The following is an 11,554-nucleotide window of genomic DNA, read 5'->3' as shown; positions in this document are numbered from 1 at the left end:
CCGGCGGGGGGCTGAGCCGGGAGGCGCGGCTGCGGCGGCGGAGGAGGAGGACGAGGAGGAGGACCAGGAGGACGCGGAGCATGCGGGGGGCTGCGGGCGGCGGCGCGGGCCTGTCCGCAGTGAAGACCGCCGCACCCAGGGCGCAGGGAGTGGCCGTCGCCTCTCGCGCGCACCATGGCTGAGATGGCGGCGGCGCCCGGGCTGTTGGAGCCCCCGAGGCAGGGCCGGCCGGCCGCAGGCTGAGCGCCCCGGGAGGACACCGGTAAGCTCGCGTAGGGGAGCGCGGGACGCAGCGCAAGGCCGGGGTGGCCTACGGCGAGCGGCGAGGGCCCGGCGGAGCGCACGGCCTGCGGAGAGGAGCGGCACCGCGATGGCGAACGCGAGCGAGCCAGGCAGCGGCGGCGGGGATGCGGCAGGGGCTGAGGCGGCCGCGTTGGGCCTCAAGCTGGCCACGCTCAGCCTGCTGCTGTGCGTGAGTCTGGCGGGCAACGTGCTGTTCGCGCTGCTCATCGTGCGGGAGCGCAGCCTGCACCGCGCCCCGTACTACCTGCTGCTCGACCTGTGCCTGGCCGACGGGCTACGCGCGCTCGCCTGCCTCCCGGCAGTCATGTTGGCAGCTCGGCGCGCGGCGGCTGCAGCGGGGACCCCGCCGGGCGCGCTGGGCTGCAAGCTGCTCGCTTTCCTGGCCGCGCTCTTCTGCTTCCACGCCGCCTTCCTGCTGCTCGGCGTGGGCGTCACCCGCTACCTGGCCATCGCGCACCACCGCTTCTACGCCGAGCGCCTGGCCGGCTGGCCGTGCGCCGCCATGCTGGTGTGCGCCGCCTGGGCGCTGGCACTGGCCGCGGCCTTCCCGCCGGTGCTGGACGGTGGCGGCGGCGGCGACGACGAGGACGCACCGTGCGCCCTGGAGCAGCGGCCCGACGGCGCCCCCGGCGCGCTCGGCTTCCTGCTGTTGCTGGCCGTGGTGGTGGGTGCCACGCACCTGGTCTACCTCCGCCTGCTCTTCTTCATCCACGACCGTCGCAAGATGCGGCCAGCGCGCCTGGTGCCCGCCGTCAGTCACGACTGGACCTTTCACGGCCCGGGGGCCACGGGCCAGGCGGCTGCCAACTGGACAGCGGGATTTGGCCGTGGGCCCACTCCTCCCGCGCTCGTGGGCATCCGGCCCGCGGGTCCAGGCCGTGGCGCCCGTCGGCTCCTCGTGCTGGAGGAGTTCAAGACAGAGAAGAGGTTGTGCAAGATGTTCTATGCTGTCACGCTGCTCTTCCTGCTCCTCTGGGGACCCTACGTCGTGGCCAGTTACCTGAGGGTCCTGGTGCGGCCCGGCGTGGTCCCTCAGGCCTACCTGACGGCCTCCGTGTGGCTGACCTTCGCGCAGGCGGGCATCAATCCTGTAGTGTGCTTCCTCTTCAACAGAGAGCTAAGAGACTGCTTCAGGGCCCAGTTCCCCTGCTGCCAGAGCCCCCAGACCACACAGGCCACCCTCCCCTGCGACCTGAAAGGCATTGGTCTGTGAGGTGCACCCTGCCACCTGGGCTCTCAACAATCTGGCCTTACCCTCTGGTTTGGATGGTGACCTGTTACCTAAGCTCCCGACAATCTGGCCTTACCCTCTAGTTTGGATGGTGACCTGCCAGCCAGGCACCCAACAGTCCAGCCTTACTCTCTGGCTTGGATGGTGACTGTGCTTATACGCCTGTCTGGTTTCTGATTTTTCTATACTGCCTTCACAAGACTCTCAAAGTGGATACACACTTGGATTGTACAGGTTCTTGTTCCGGGGGCCGGGTCGGGGATTCCGGTTTCCAGATCCGTCCTGAGGATGCTTCCTTCCTTCCAGGAAGTAGGCCCTGCAGTCTTTCTGCACTGGTACTGTCTTTTCTTCCACGTGTGATTTCTCTACCCCCTCTCCCTCCCTCCCTCTCTCCCTCCCTCTCTCCTTCCCTCTCTCCTTTTTAAGTACAAGGCTACACTGATTTTATTCATGCAAAGTTTCCTAAAGACCATGGCCAGTTTTCTACAGAAGCTATTTTTGACAACCTCAAGTGGCATTATATTTGCATGGCAGTGAAGGAGAGAAAACTAGGGGGTCTTTGATTGGAGATGGAAGAGAGGACAAATCTGTCTCAAGTCCCTTGTGAATTGCAGGCCACAGGGTCAGGTATGCTGTGCCTGATCTTTGAAAGTGTGGAGAGCTTTTTCCAGCAGTGAAGTGGAACTTAAAGACTGGAAACGAGTCAGTAGGAAGGCAGTCGCTTTTGAAATGGTAACAAGCAAGGTTTGAATTCCCGTTTAAACAAACAAACAAAAAAAAAACACCTCAGCAACAGCTGCTCTGTATATCAATCTTGAATGGAAACCTTTCTGTAAAACTGTGACTTTTAAAGAGTTAAAAAGTGTTTTGGATAGTAACATTGTGGAGAAAAACAAAAAACAGTATTGCATGTGTTTGTGTTGATTGTGGTTTGAGCTGGGGCGGGCTCTGGAGGCAGAGAACTCCATCATGTTTGTTTGGGCACTTTGTGCCAGTAAACAGTTAAAATACTTTTATGGAAATGGCTTGTGCTTTGAGAAGCCCAGTTTTACTCTGTCTTATGAAATTAATTTCCGCTTTGAAGACTGTCTTTTGTCCATGGTATAAAGCCAGGGGATATAATGGTACCTCTCCTAGGAGACAAAACATTTCCTTACGGTGTTTGCTAGGTTAGGTTGTGCTGTGCTACTGATGATTGTTTCAAATTATTAATAAGAACTATAATTTTAAATATCTTTTTGTTAGGCATTTCTCATTTGACACTGAAGGACTACATTGCAAGTACTGTATAATATTTTTTGCTTAAACGGCTACATTTTTATTAATGTACCTTGTGTTTTAAGGATTTCTATATGTACTTCTCTTTGCATTATACAAATATACCAGTATTTTCATTCTGGAGTGGCTGTTTTGTTGTTTGAGGTCAAGTCATCTAAGTATGTTACTAAGTAACTCATGCTGTATCTTTCCTTTAGTGCCTGCTGTCCCATTTCATGTTTCAGAGCTTGAACACCAACATTTCCAAGATATTTGGAGGCGTGTGTGTGTGTGTGTGTGTGTGTGTATACACTCATATGTGCATGCAATATGGAGGTCAGAGTTTGATGCCCATGTCGTTTTCTATTGCAATCTCAAGGTATTTGTTAAGACATGGTCTCTCACTGAACCTGGAAGTACAAATTGTGTAGACTGGCTGGCTAACAAGCCCCAGGAATTTGCTGTCTATGCCTCCCCATTGCTGGGGATTACAGGCATGCCTAGATTTTTACCTTTTACATGAGTGCTGGGGATCTGGATTCAGATCCTCATGCTTATGCAACAAGCATTTTACCAACTGAGAATCTCCCTAGCCCTTTAACTTTGAAGTGCAGTATACATATGGGCAAGTCTTCTCTTCAAATGGAAGAAACAATGAAAAAAAATACACACACACTATTTTAAACAAAAAACAAAAATGAAAACAATAGCTAGAAGGGGAACACTTGCCTAGCCTGTGAGAGGCCTTGGGTCTGATTCCTAGAGCTACAGGGGTAAAAGTGCATGATAAATAAAAATACCTGAGCAAAGTAATTGTTCTGATTAAAAATAGGTATAGTAGGGTCCGGAGAGTTGGCTTAGGGCTAAGAGCACTGGCTGATCTTGCAAAGGACCTGGGTTCGGTTCCCAGCACCCATGTGGTGGCTAGCAACCATGCATAAGTTCGCTTCCAGGGGATCCAATGCCCTCTTCTGGCCTCTGCAGATACCAGGCACATTCCTGGTGCACATACATACATGCAAGCAAACACTCACACACATAAAATGAAAATAAATAGATCTTTTAAAAATGGGGGCAGTAAATTTATAGAAATTTATCTTGAGCATGACATGAACTATTAAATATTTAGTCCAAAGGGATGAGTAACAAGGCTGTGTGGCCAGTCTGTCTCTACTACATAGCATTATTTTGTTTTGCTTGTGGAAGTTGAAGATGGTGTCCTATATGGAAGGGTCCTTTTCTCCCTGTGACCTTAGTCCAGGTAGGGCTCCACTCTTCAAAGGCATTCAAAGACTGCTTATCAGAAATCTTAGCCAACTCAAAGACAGATGGGTCAGGGAAAATAAATCCTCTAACCCTCCACCCACCAAAGTGATCAAGTTCAAAACTCCAAGGCCGCATGTTATTCAGAATATTTAGTACCCAGTATGACACAGGGACCCATCAACCATCACAGAAAATCCCTGAGCCATTCTGGCCTGAGGCAGCTGCTAACGTGCATCAAAGCAAACCTCACCTGTTGACGCCAGGTGGCTTTGAATTCCTGGGGTATTTTCTGAGGGATGGACCTGCATGCTTGCACAGGCCGTGATTCCTATTGGGATATGGCGAGTTGGGACCCTGGAATAGACAATCCTCAGGTGGCGGGAGACATGATTTACTTTCCACATACTGTATACAAACTAGGTTAACACAGGTTTCACTTTAAAAAAGATTCGATTATATAGAGGAAGGCATAATTTCCAGTGAGAACTCAGCAGCCAACAATAGAGGAAAAGCCAAAAAGAGACAGAGGAACTGACTGCCAGGAAGAAAGTAGCAAGGAGACATGCCCTCTAACTTCAATGCTTTTTAGGGTCACTGAATCTCTTAACAAGGGCTTGTCAATCTCATTCATCAAAAGTCACTGAGGAAAGCGCAGCTGTGTCCCTGATATGTGCCCACTGTAGCAGAGCAGGTACAACATATTCAAGGAAGACCAGCACTAAAATAGCTCATTTGCTGATTTGGGATGTTAATTCAGCACACTTCCTCTCCCCAAGGTGAGATGAATGAGCTGTATCTTTGCAAAGCAGCAGAAAAGAGATATGTATAGAAATCTCCATCTGCATGTCTGTCTTGGCATGGATTTATTGGATTTAAAATGAACATTTTTAGGTCTTTTGGTACCTTATTTCAAATACCTTTGCAGAAAGACTAGATCTCTTTAAACTGAAACCTGACACTCAGGGTTTTTTGTTTGTTTGTTTGTTTGTTTTAAAATAGGTATTTCTGGGACTGGAGAGATGGCCCAGTGGTTAAGAACACTGGCTGCTCTTGCAGAGGACCCAGGTTCAATTCCCAGCACCCACATGGTAGCTAACAACTGTCCATAACTCCAGTTCCAGGAGATCGAATGCCTTCCTTTGACCTCCATGGGTATTGCACGATACAGGTGCACTTACACACATCCAGGCAATACACTCATACACATAAAATAATAAACAAAATATTAAAAGGTAGGTATTTCTACCAAAATGGAGAGCATATAACAGATCCATAGACATAATGATTGATTTAAGTACTATCTGGATCCTCTATCAGCCTTGCCAGAGCTTGTCAGTTTTATCAAGTTAGTTTTAGTTCGTGTGTGTGTGTGTGTGTGTGTGTGCGCGCGCGCGCGCGCGCCATGGAACACATGGAAGTCAGAGGACAATTTTGAGAGTTGGTTCTCTCTTTCCACCACGTGGGACCCATGGAGTGAACTCAGGTCTTCAGACTTGGTTGGCAGCAAGAGTCTTTACTTGCTGAGTCACCTTTCTGACCTAGCTATTCTCTTCCTTTTCCTTTTGGATCCCTTCCCTCTTCCCCTTTTCTTTGAATCTTTTTTTAAAAAAGAAATGTATTTCTGCCTATTCATTGGTTTAGCCAACGGCCCCCCATCCTCTCATGTACCCAACCCCTAGGAGGTATTAGATTCTCAGGCTGACTTTGAGTTTACTTTTTAAAATCAACTTCTTAGCTGGGTGCAATGGTACACAACACTCTGGAGGCAGAGGCAGGCAGATCTCTATGACATCAAGGCCAAAGGCCAACCTGGTCTATAGGGAGTTTCAGGCCAGCTGGAGTTACAGAGAAACCCTCTCTTAAAAAAAGAGAAAAACATAAAATTCTTCACCCAAAATAGTGAGATGAGATGATTTCTTGTACCTGTGTTATACCTGGCCACAGTGAGAACAGAACGTGTTCCAAATGCCACAGGTCTAACGGGGACTGCTTTGGTTGTAAGAAGGCAGTTTCTCAGAAGTGGTCCCAGCATTCAGATATTGAAATTCCTGATCTACTGGGACAAATTATTAACAGTAGGATGCAGACCAAAAACTTGTACCAGTGTCCCAGCTTGATATTCTTCTTCCTGCTCCTGGGACCTCCATGGAGGCCAAGCTAGCTTACTTGCATCTCTGTGCCCCTCTCCCCCTACCTCGTGCTTTAGTCTACATACTTGTTTGTTCTTCTACTTTGTTCTCATGGCCCGGAAGTTTCAAGGAAGGTGGAGAGCTGAATTTAATTTTGCAGGTGGATCATCACACTGGTAGGATGGGGCCACTTGTCTTTGTACAACTTTCTTAGGTGGAACCTCTTTTGTTGCTACAGAAAACCATTCATGGTCGCTGTTCTCTCTTCCACCTCTGTGGACTTCCTGTCCCTCCCTTCTTAGATTGCCTGTGGGCATGTCCTCCACAATCCCCACCTCTGCTTGGGAATCTCTCCCCATCTTCTTTTCAGCAGGATAATAGGTGAATGGGTTAACATCTGAGATGATATGGGCATAAGGAGCCTGTACAACCAACAAGGCCCCAGGTCCTGCCTGGATATCAGCTCTGCGCCGGACCCAGGCGCCGCACTTTTGGAAGCCTTTCTTAGCCAGCTACAACTCCTCAACATTTCCTGCACCCCATTCCCTCCAAGAAGCTTGTGCCTTGCCTCATGGGGCCCGATGTCTTCTGCTCCCTCCCCCATCTCTCCTCTGCCCCTCTCTTCCCAAGCCTTGTGCTCTTGCTACTCCAGGTCACTGGCAGTATCACAATCATCTGTGTATCAGGTATGACTTGTTCCTATGTCCAAAGGACTTACTGCCCCTACCCCTCTGGACTGGATGTTACTAAAGAGTAACCAGTCATAAACGGTGAATGTCTGGCCTCCACACAGTGGTGGACAGTACCCCAGTGCACACTGAGGGAGAAAGTCAAGGCATTCATTGTAGTCATGTGATCTTAGTACCTGGGGCAGCCAAGTAGCTGACTTACTGTCTCACCAGCATTTTAAACTGTCCTGGCACTGAGGTGGCTGTATTGTGATATGGTTTGGACTAAAAATACTCGCTCCATTCACATGGGAGATACCTCACCCATGGGGGCAGCCACTGTGAGGGGTAAGGGAAGCAATAGAGAACCATCTTCACTTACTAGCATCCTGGTCCTGTATCAATACCTTTTTGCTACTTCTCTTGGTCACTGTAGGAATAAAGAGAAGCAAAAGCTAGATTGAGCTGAGTCTAAGAGTTTCTTTTCCTTTTTCTCTGACTTGGACAAAACTTTTGGGGTTGAGCCTAGCTCATAAAGAGCCTGTTTCTTCTCTTTTTTTCATTCCCCTCTGGATGTGCTTGGGTGAGGATGTAATGTTTGGAGCCACAGTAGCCCAACCATCTTGAGACCATGAAGAGAAACACTGTGACTGTTCCAAAGGAAGTAGGACAGAAAGTAAAAGTAAAGGCACCTATTTTAACTCTCCCTGATTTCTAGCCAGATAATCAATCTTAGACCTCTAGACTATTGGCTTGAAACAAAATCTAATATGATTTCGGCCATTAAAGATCAGCTAGTCTAGCCTACTGATAGATTCCAGGTCAGTGAGAGATCATGTCTTAAAACAAAACACAACAAAACAAAAGGTATGGGGCTAGAGGGATTGCTCAATGGGTAAAGCACTTGACACACAAGCTAGAAGACAGTTCAGATCCATAGCACCCATATAAATGCCAGGTGTGCATGGTAGCCTGCCTATAATCCCAGAACTGGGGAAATAGAGACAGGGGATCCTAGAATAAGCTGGCTAGCTAAACTAGTTAAACTGGTGAATGTCAGGTTCAAGTGAAAGACCTGCCTCAATAAATGTGGTGGTGAGCAAGAAAATAGCTGACATCAACCTCTGGCCTCTACATACATGTGCACACATATGTACCCATATATCCTATGCACAAACACAGGAAAAATAATTTAAAAATTTGAAAAGCAAAGTGGACACCACCTGAAGAACCATACCACAGATTGTCCTCTGACCTTCACATGCATGCTCACACACATGCATGTTCACCTATACACATGTGCACCTACACACATGAACACATACAAAATTAGACATCTAATTCATGCTTCCTAACTATCAGATTATCTGGCCTGATGCTAATATCATAACTCCAGAAAAATAATGAAATAGATTTTTCATTATTTATGATTACTAGGCCAGTTCTATTTAATTGTACTATATAATTCTTTTGGACCAGCATATGGATAAGTTTTTTAAAATTGTTGTTATGGTTTGAATATGAAATGTCTCCCCCCACAATGGGCTCCTGTATTTGAACATTTGGTTTCCCAGCTGGTGGAACTGTATTGGGAGGCTGTAGAACAGTTAGGAAATAGGGCCTAGTTGTGGGGGAAGCTTGGGGGAGAGCATAGTCCACCCTGTTTCCTATCTTGCCTTTGCTTCTAGGTCAGTGGCCATGAAAGGCTGCTGCTGGGACTGGAGAGATGGCTCAGCAGTTAAGAGCACTGACTGCTCTTGCAGAGGACCCAGGTTTAATTCCCAGCACCCACATGGCAGTTAAACTGTCCATAACTCCAGTTCCAGGGGATCCAACGCCCTTTTCTGATTTCCACATGCAGGCATAACACTCATACACATAAAACAAAAATAATAATAAATAATAAAGTATTTTTTTAAGTAAAAGAAAAGAAAAGCTGCTACTGCAAATGGCCACCATCACAGACCTGCTCACTCTCCAGCCACAATGCCTTCCCTGCCATGATGAATTATATCCCCTGAACTGGGAGCCAAAATAAATCCTTCTCCCCTTAAATTGCTTCTGTCAGCTATTTTGTCACTGTGAAAAGTAACTAAAATAGCCATATGTCTAATTATAGGAATGTGGAAAATGACATACATGAATCCACCCAACCAATAGACATGGAAAACCAGTCCAAAGCCAGTTCTGTGTTGGGTTGTGCTGGACACAGGGTAAGACAGCTACAATTCTCTTGGTTACTAGTTAACTAACTAGGAAAACTTGGCAGAGGCACCTAGAACCGTAAAGTAAGGCAGAACCAGACAGATGCTGAACCAGGTCCAGATAGAGAGCTGGGGATAGCACAGAGGCCGACCTTCATCCCAGCCTGTCTGGAAAGGCTGAGTAACCCAATTGAAGAGAAAAGGGAAAACCAGAAAACTGGAGCTAAACTTGTCTAGGCCTCCTTTTCTCTTTGTCCCGGGCTCTTCCATTTCCTTCTGACTCCCTCGGTACGTCCCTCACTCCAGAATCCATTTTCAAAACTCTTTTCTCTAAGTAAAATAAAATCACAGAATTCTCTTCAAATTTCCTGTCCCGATTCTATCCAAATGTTCCAGTACCAGTAAGGAATGGGGTCAGTCTCATGGAGAAGAACTGTCAAAGATACTGCTCAGTTCTGATTGAACTGAGCAGAAATTAAACATGTATCTCTCAAAAGAACAACTGCCCCCTCCCAGAGAATGAAAGAACAGGCTTACACAAGACAAGGGTATTTTGTGGTTTTGTTCCAAATTAAGAATGGGGCACAAGGAAGGGAAGGCTTAGGAGGCACCCAAACAATCCTGTATTCTGGCAAATAAACAGACTGAAATTGATATCTGAAAGCTAGAAGTCTTGAAGTCACTTCCAATTACACCAAGAAATCATGCAAAAACATTTAAGTTGCTATGTCAGAGGCATAAATACACTCATCTTACTTCTCTGTAACATTAAGGAGACAGGTAAATGGTAGTGATTATGCCTGGTTTCTAGAAGGAATCATTTAGTCAATTACAAATTAAGTTTTAAGCGGCCATCCTACAACAGGTGGAGATAAGGTAAACTGTTGGGAAGCTATGTGTTCAAACATTTCCTGCTTACATCTACATTACCTGCAGTATGCAGTCTGCATAGCTTTCTAGGAAGTTAATCTGAATTTTCTGCCAAGAATTGACATCTGAGAGACACACAGTGCTTCTTGCTTGGAACCTGGAGAGAACAGAGTAGAGGATAGAGACATGCCTCAATTTCAAAAAAGCTCTGAAAATTATTTAAATTTCAATGGCAGCTTAATATCTTATTTTTTTTAATTCTACAGGATGGGTTGGGGAGACAGATCAGATGGTAAAGTGTATGGAAAGCATGAGCACTGAGTTCAGATCCCAAGCACCAAGTGAAAAGCCAAGGATAGCAATGCAGGGGGGAAAGGCTAGGTGGGAAAAGCTTATTGGCTAGTCAGTCTAGCTAAATTGATGGGCTCCAGGTTTAGTGAGAGAACTTTTTATCAAAAAATAAGGCAGAGAGGGATAGAAGACAACACCAGACACTGACCAGTGGCACTCCCCCCCTCCACACACACAATCTATAGGCGAGATCAGGGGTTTAGCTCAATGGTAGAGCACTTGTCTAGCAAGCACAGTGCCCTGGGTTCTGTTCCCACCACTGGAAAAAAATCCAAAAGGAATTGTATTGTTATTTGAAATGTATAAGATGAGATTTTCTTTGTTTTCCTCTTTTAACATCTATGTTTCCCCTTTTATTTTTTCCCACAATAGTCCCTGAGTATTGACCTGTGTGACTATGTGCTGGGCAGAAAGAAGGACCCCATGGTATACTTACATTCGGCAAAGTAGCATGAAGAATGTAATTGGGCCATAGGTAGTTCTTTAAGCCCACAGTCACGATCCATTTCATTTGCATATCTATCTTGAGGAATTATGGGATACCCGGAGCTATTTCTAGAAATCCATTTGCATAATTGTTCTAATCTTTTATGAATGCAGTGACATGTGGTCTGACAAAGGATTTTTAAAAAATCATTAAGTTGCTTTATAAGGTTTGTAAAGATATTAGAATTAAATACCTTTAGGTATATATTTAATAACCTGCCTCTGTTAAAGGAACACATTATACAAAGCCATTAGTCCTCTGTCAACGGCAGATTACCTTTACTACTGTTGTTCACTGAAAGTATATCATTTAAATTTTATTTATTTTTCCTTTTTCCTAACACTCCATGGAAATATTAAAATTCACTTAAACATCCTGAGAAAATTCACAGTTGTTTTTGTGACTTGGTGACTCCCCAAGTTTCTTAGTTCATGCGTAGATGGCATTTTACAGATTTTGGACACTGGCCATAAGAAGATTGGTCTTCCTGGTGTATTTGTAATCCAGATGTGCTCATGATCAAATTGCATAAGTTCAGAGCCAGGTTTGGTGGCACAAGGCCACCTCTGGGAGGCAGAGGCAGGTGGATCTCTATAAGAGCAAGGATAGCATGGTCTACATGGTTCCAGGTTGGGGGCGGGGGACAGGGGGACCCTGTCTCAAAAAACAAACAAACAAAAAATTGTGAGTTGGCACGACCCACAGGCCTCTCTCCGGGGGCTTATACTGAGTTCAATATTGTATAACTGTATTAATTCAACTGTGAACCTAGAAACTTACAGCCCCTT

The 11,554-nt window shown here is 46.6% G+C and overlaps 1 protein-coding gene across 1 annotated transcript; it reads left to right on the top strand.

The window, feature by feature from the left end:
- Positions 1-111: 111 nt before the first annotated feature.
- Positions 112-2,865, top strand: Gpr27 (G protein-coupled receptor 27). The gene has a single exon (XM_008831594.3). The coding sequence runs from the start codon at positions 371-373 to the stop codon at positions 1,514-1,516; it is 1,146 nt and encodes a 381-aa protein (XP_008829816.1). The 5' UTR covers positions 112-370; the 3' UTR covers positions 1,517-2,865.
- Positions 2,866-11,554: the final 8,689 nt, after the last annotated feature.

The sequence above is a fragment of the Nannospalax galili genome, unplaced genomic scaffold (assembly GCF_000622305.1).
Source record: "Nannospalax galili isolate Female #2095 unplaced genomic scaffold, S.galili_v1.0 scaffold114, whole genome shotgun sequence".
NCBI classification, from domain to species: domain Eukaryota; kingdom Metazoa; phylum Chordata; class Mammalia; order Rodentia; family Spalacidae; genus Nannospalax; species Nannospalax galili.
The sequence above is the reverse complement of the archived record's forward strand: the minus strand, read 5'-3'. Positions and strand labels throughout refer to the sequence as shown.

Coding starts and splice junctions, on each gene's coding strand:
- Gpr27 (XM_008831594.3), top strand. CDS start 371: ATGGCGAACGCGAGCGAGCCAGGCAGCGGCGGCGGGGATGCGGCAGGG.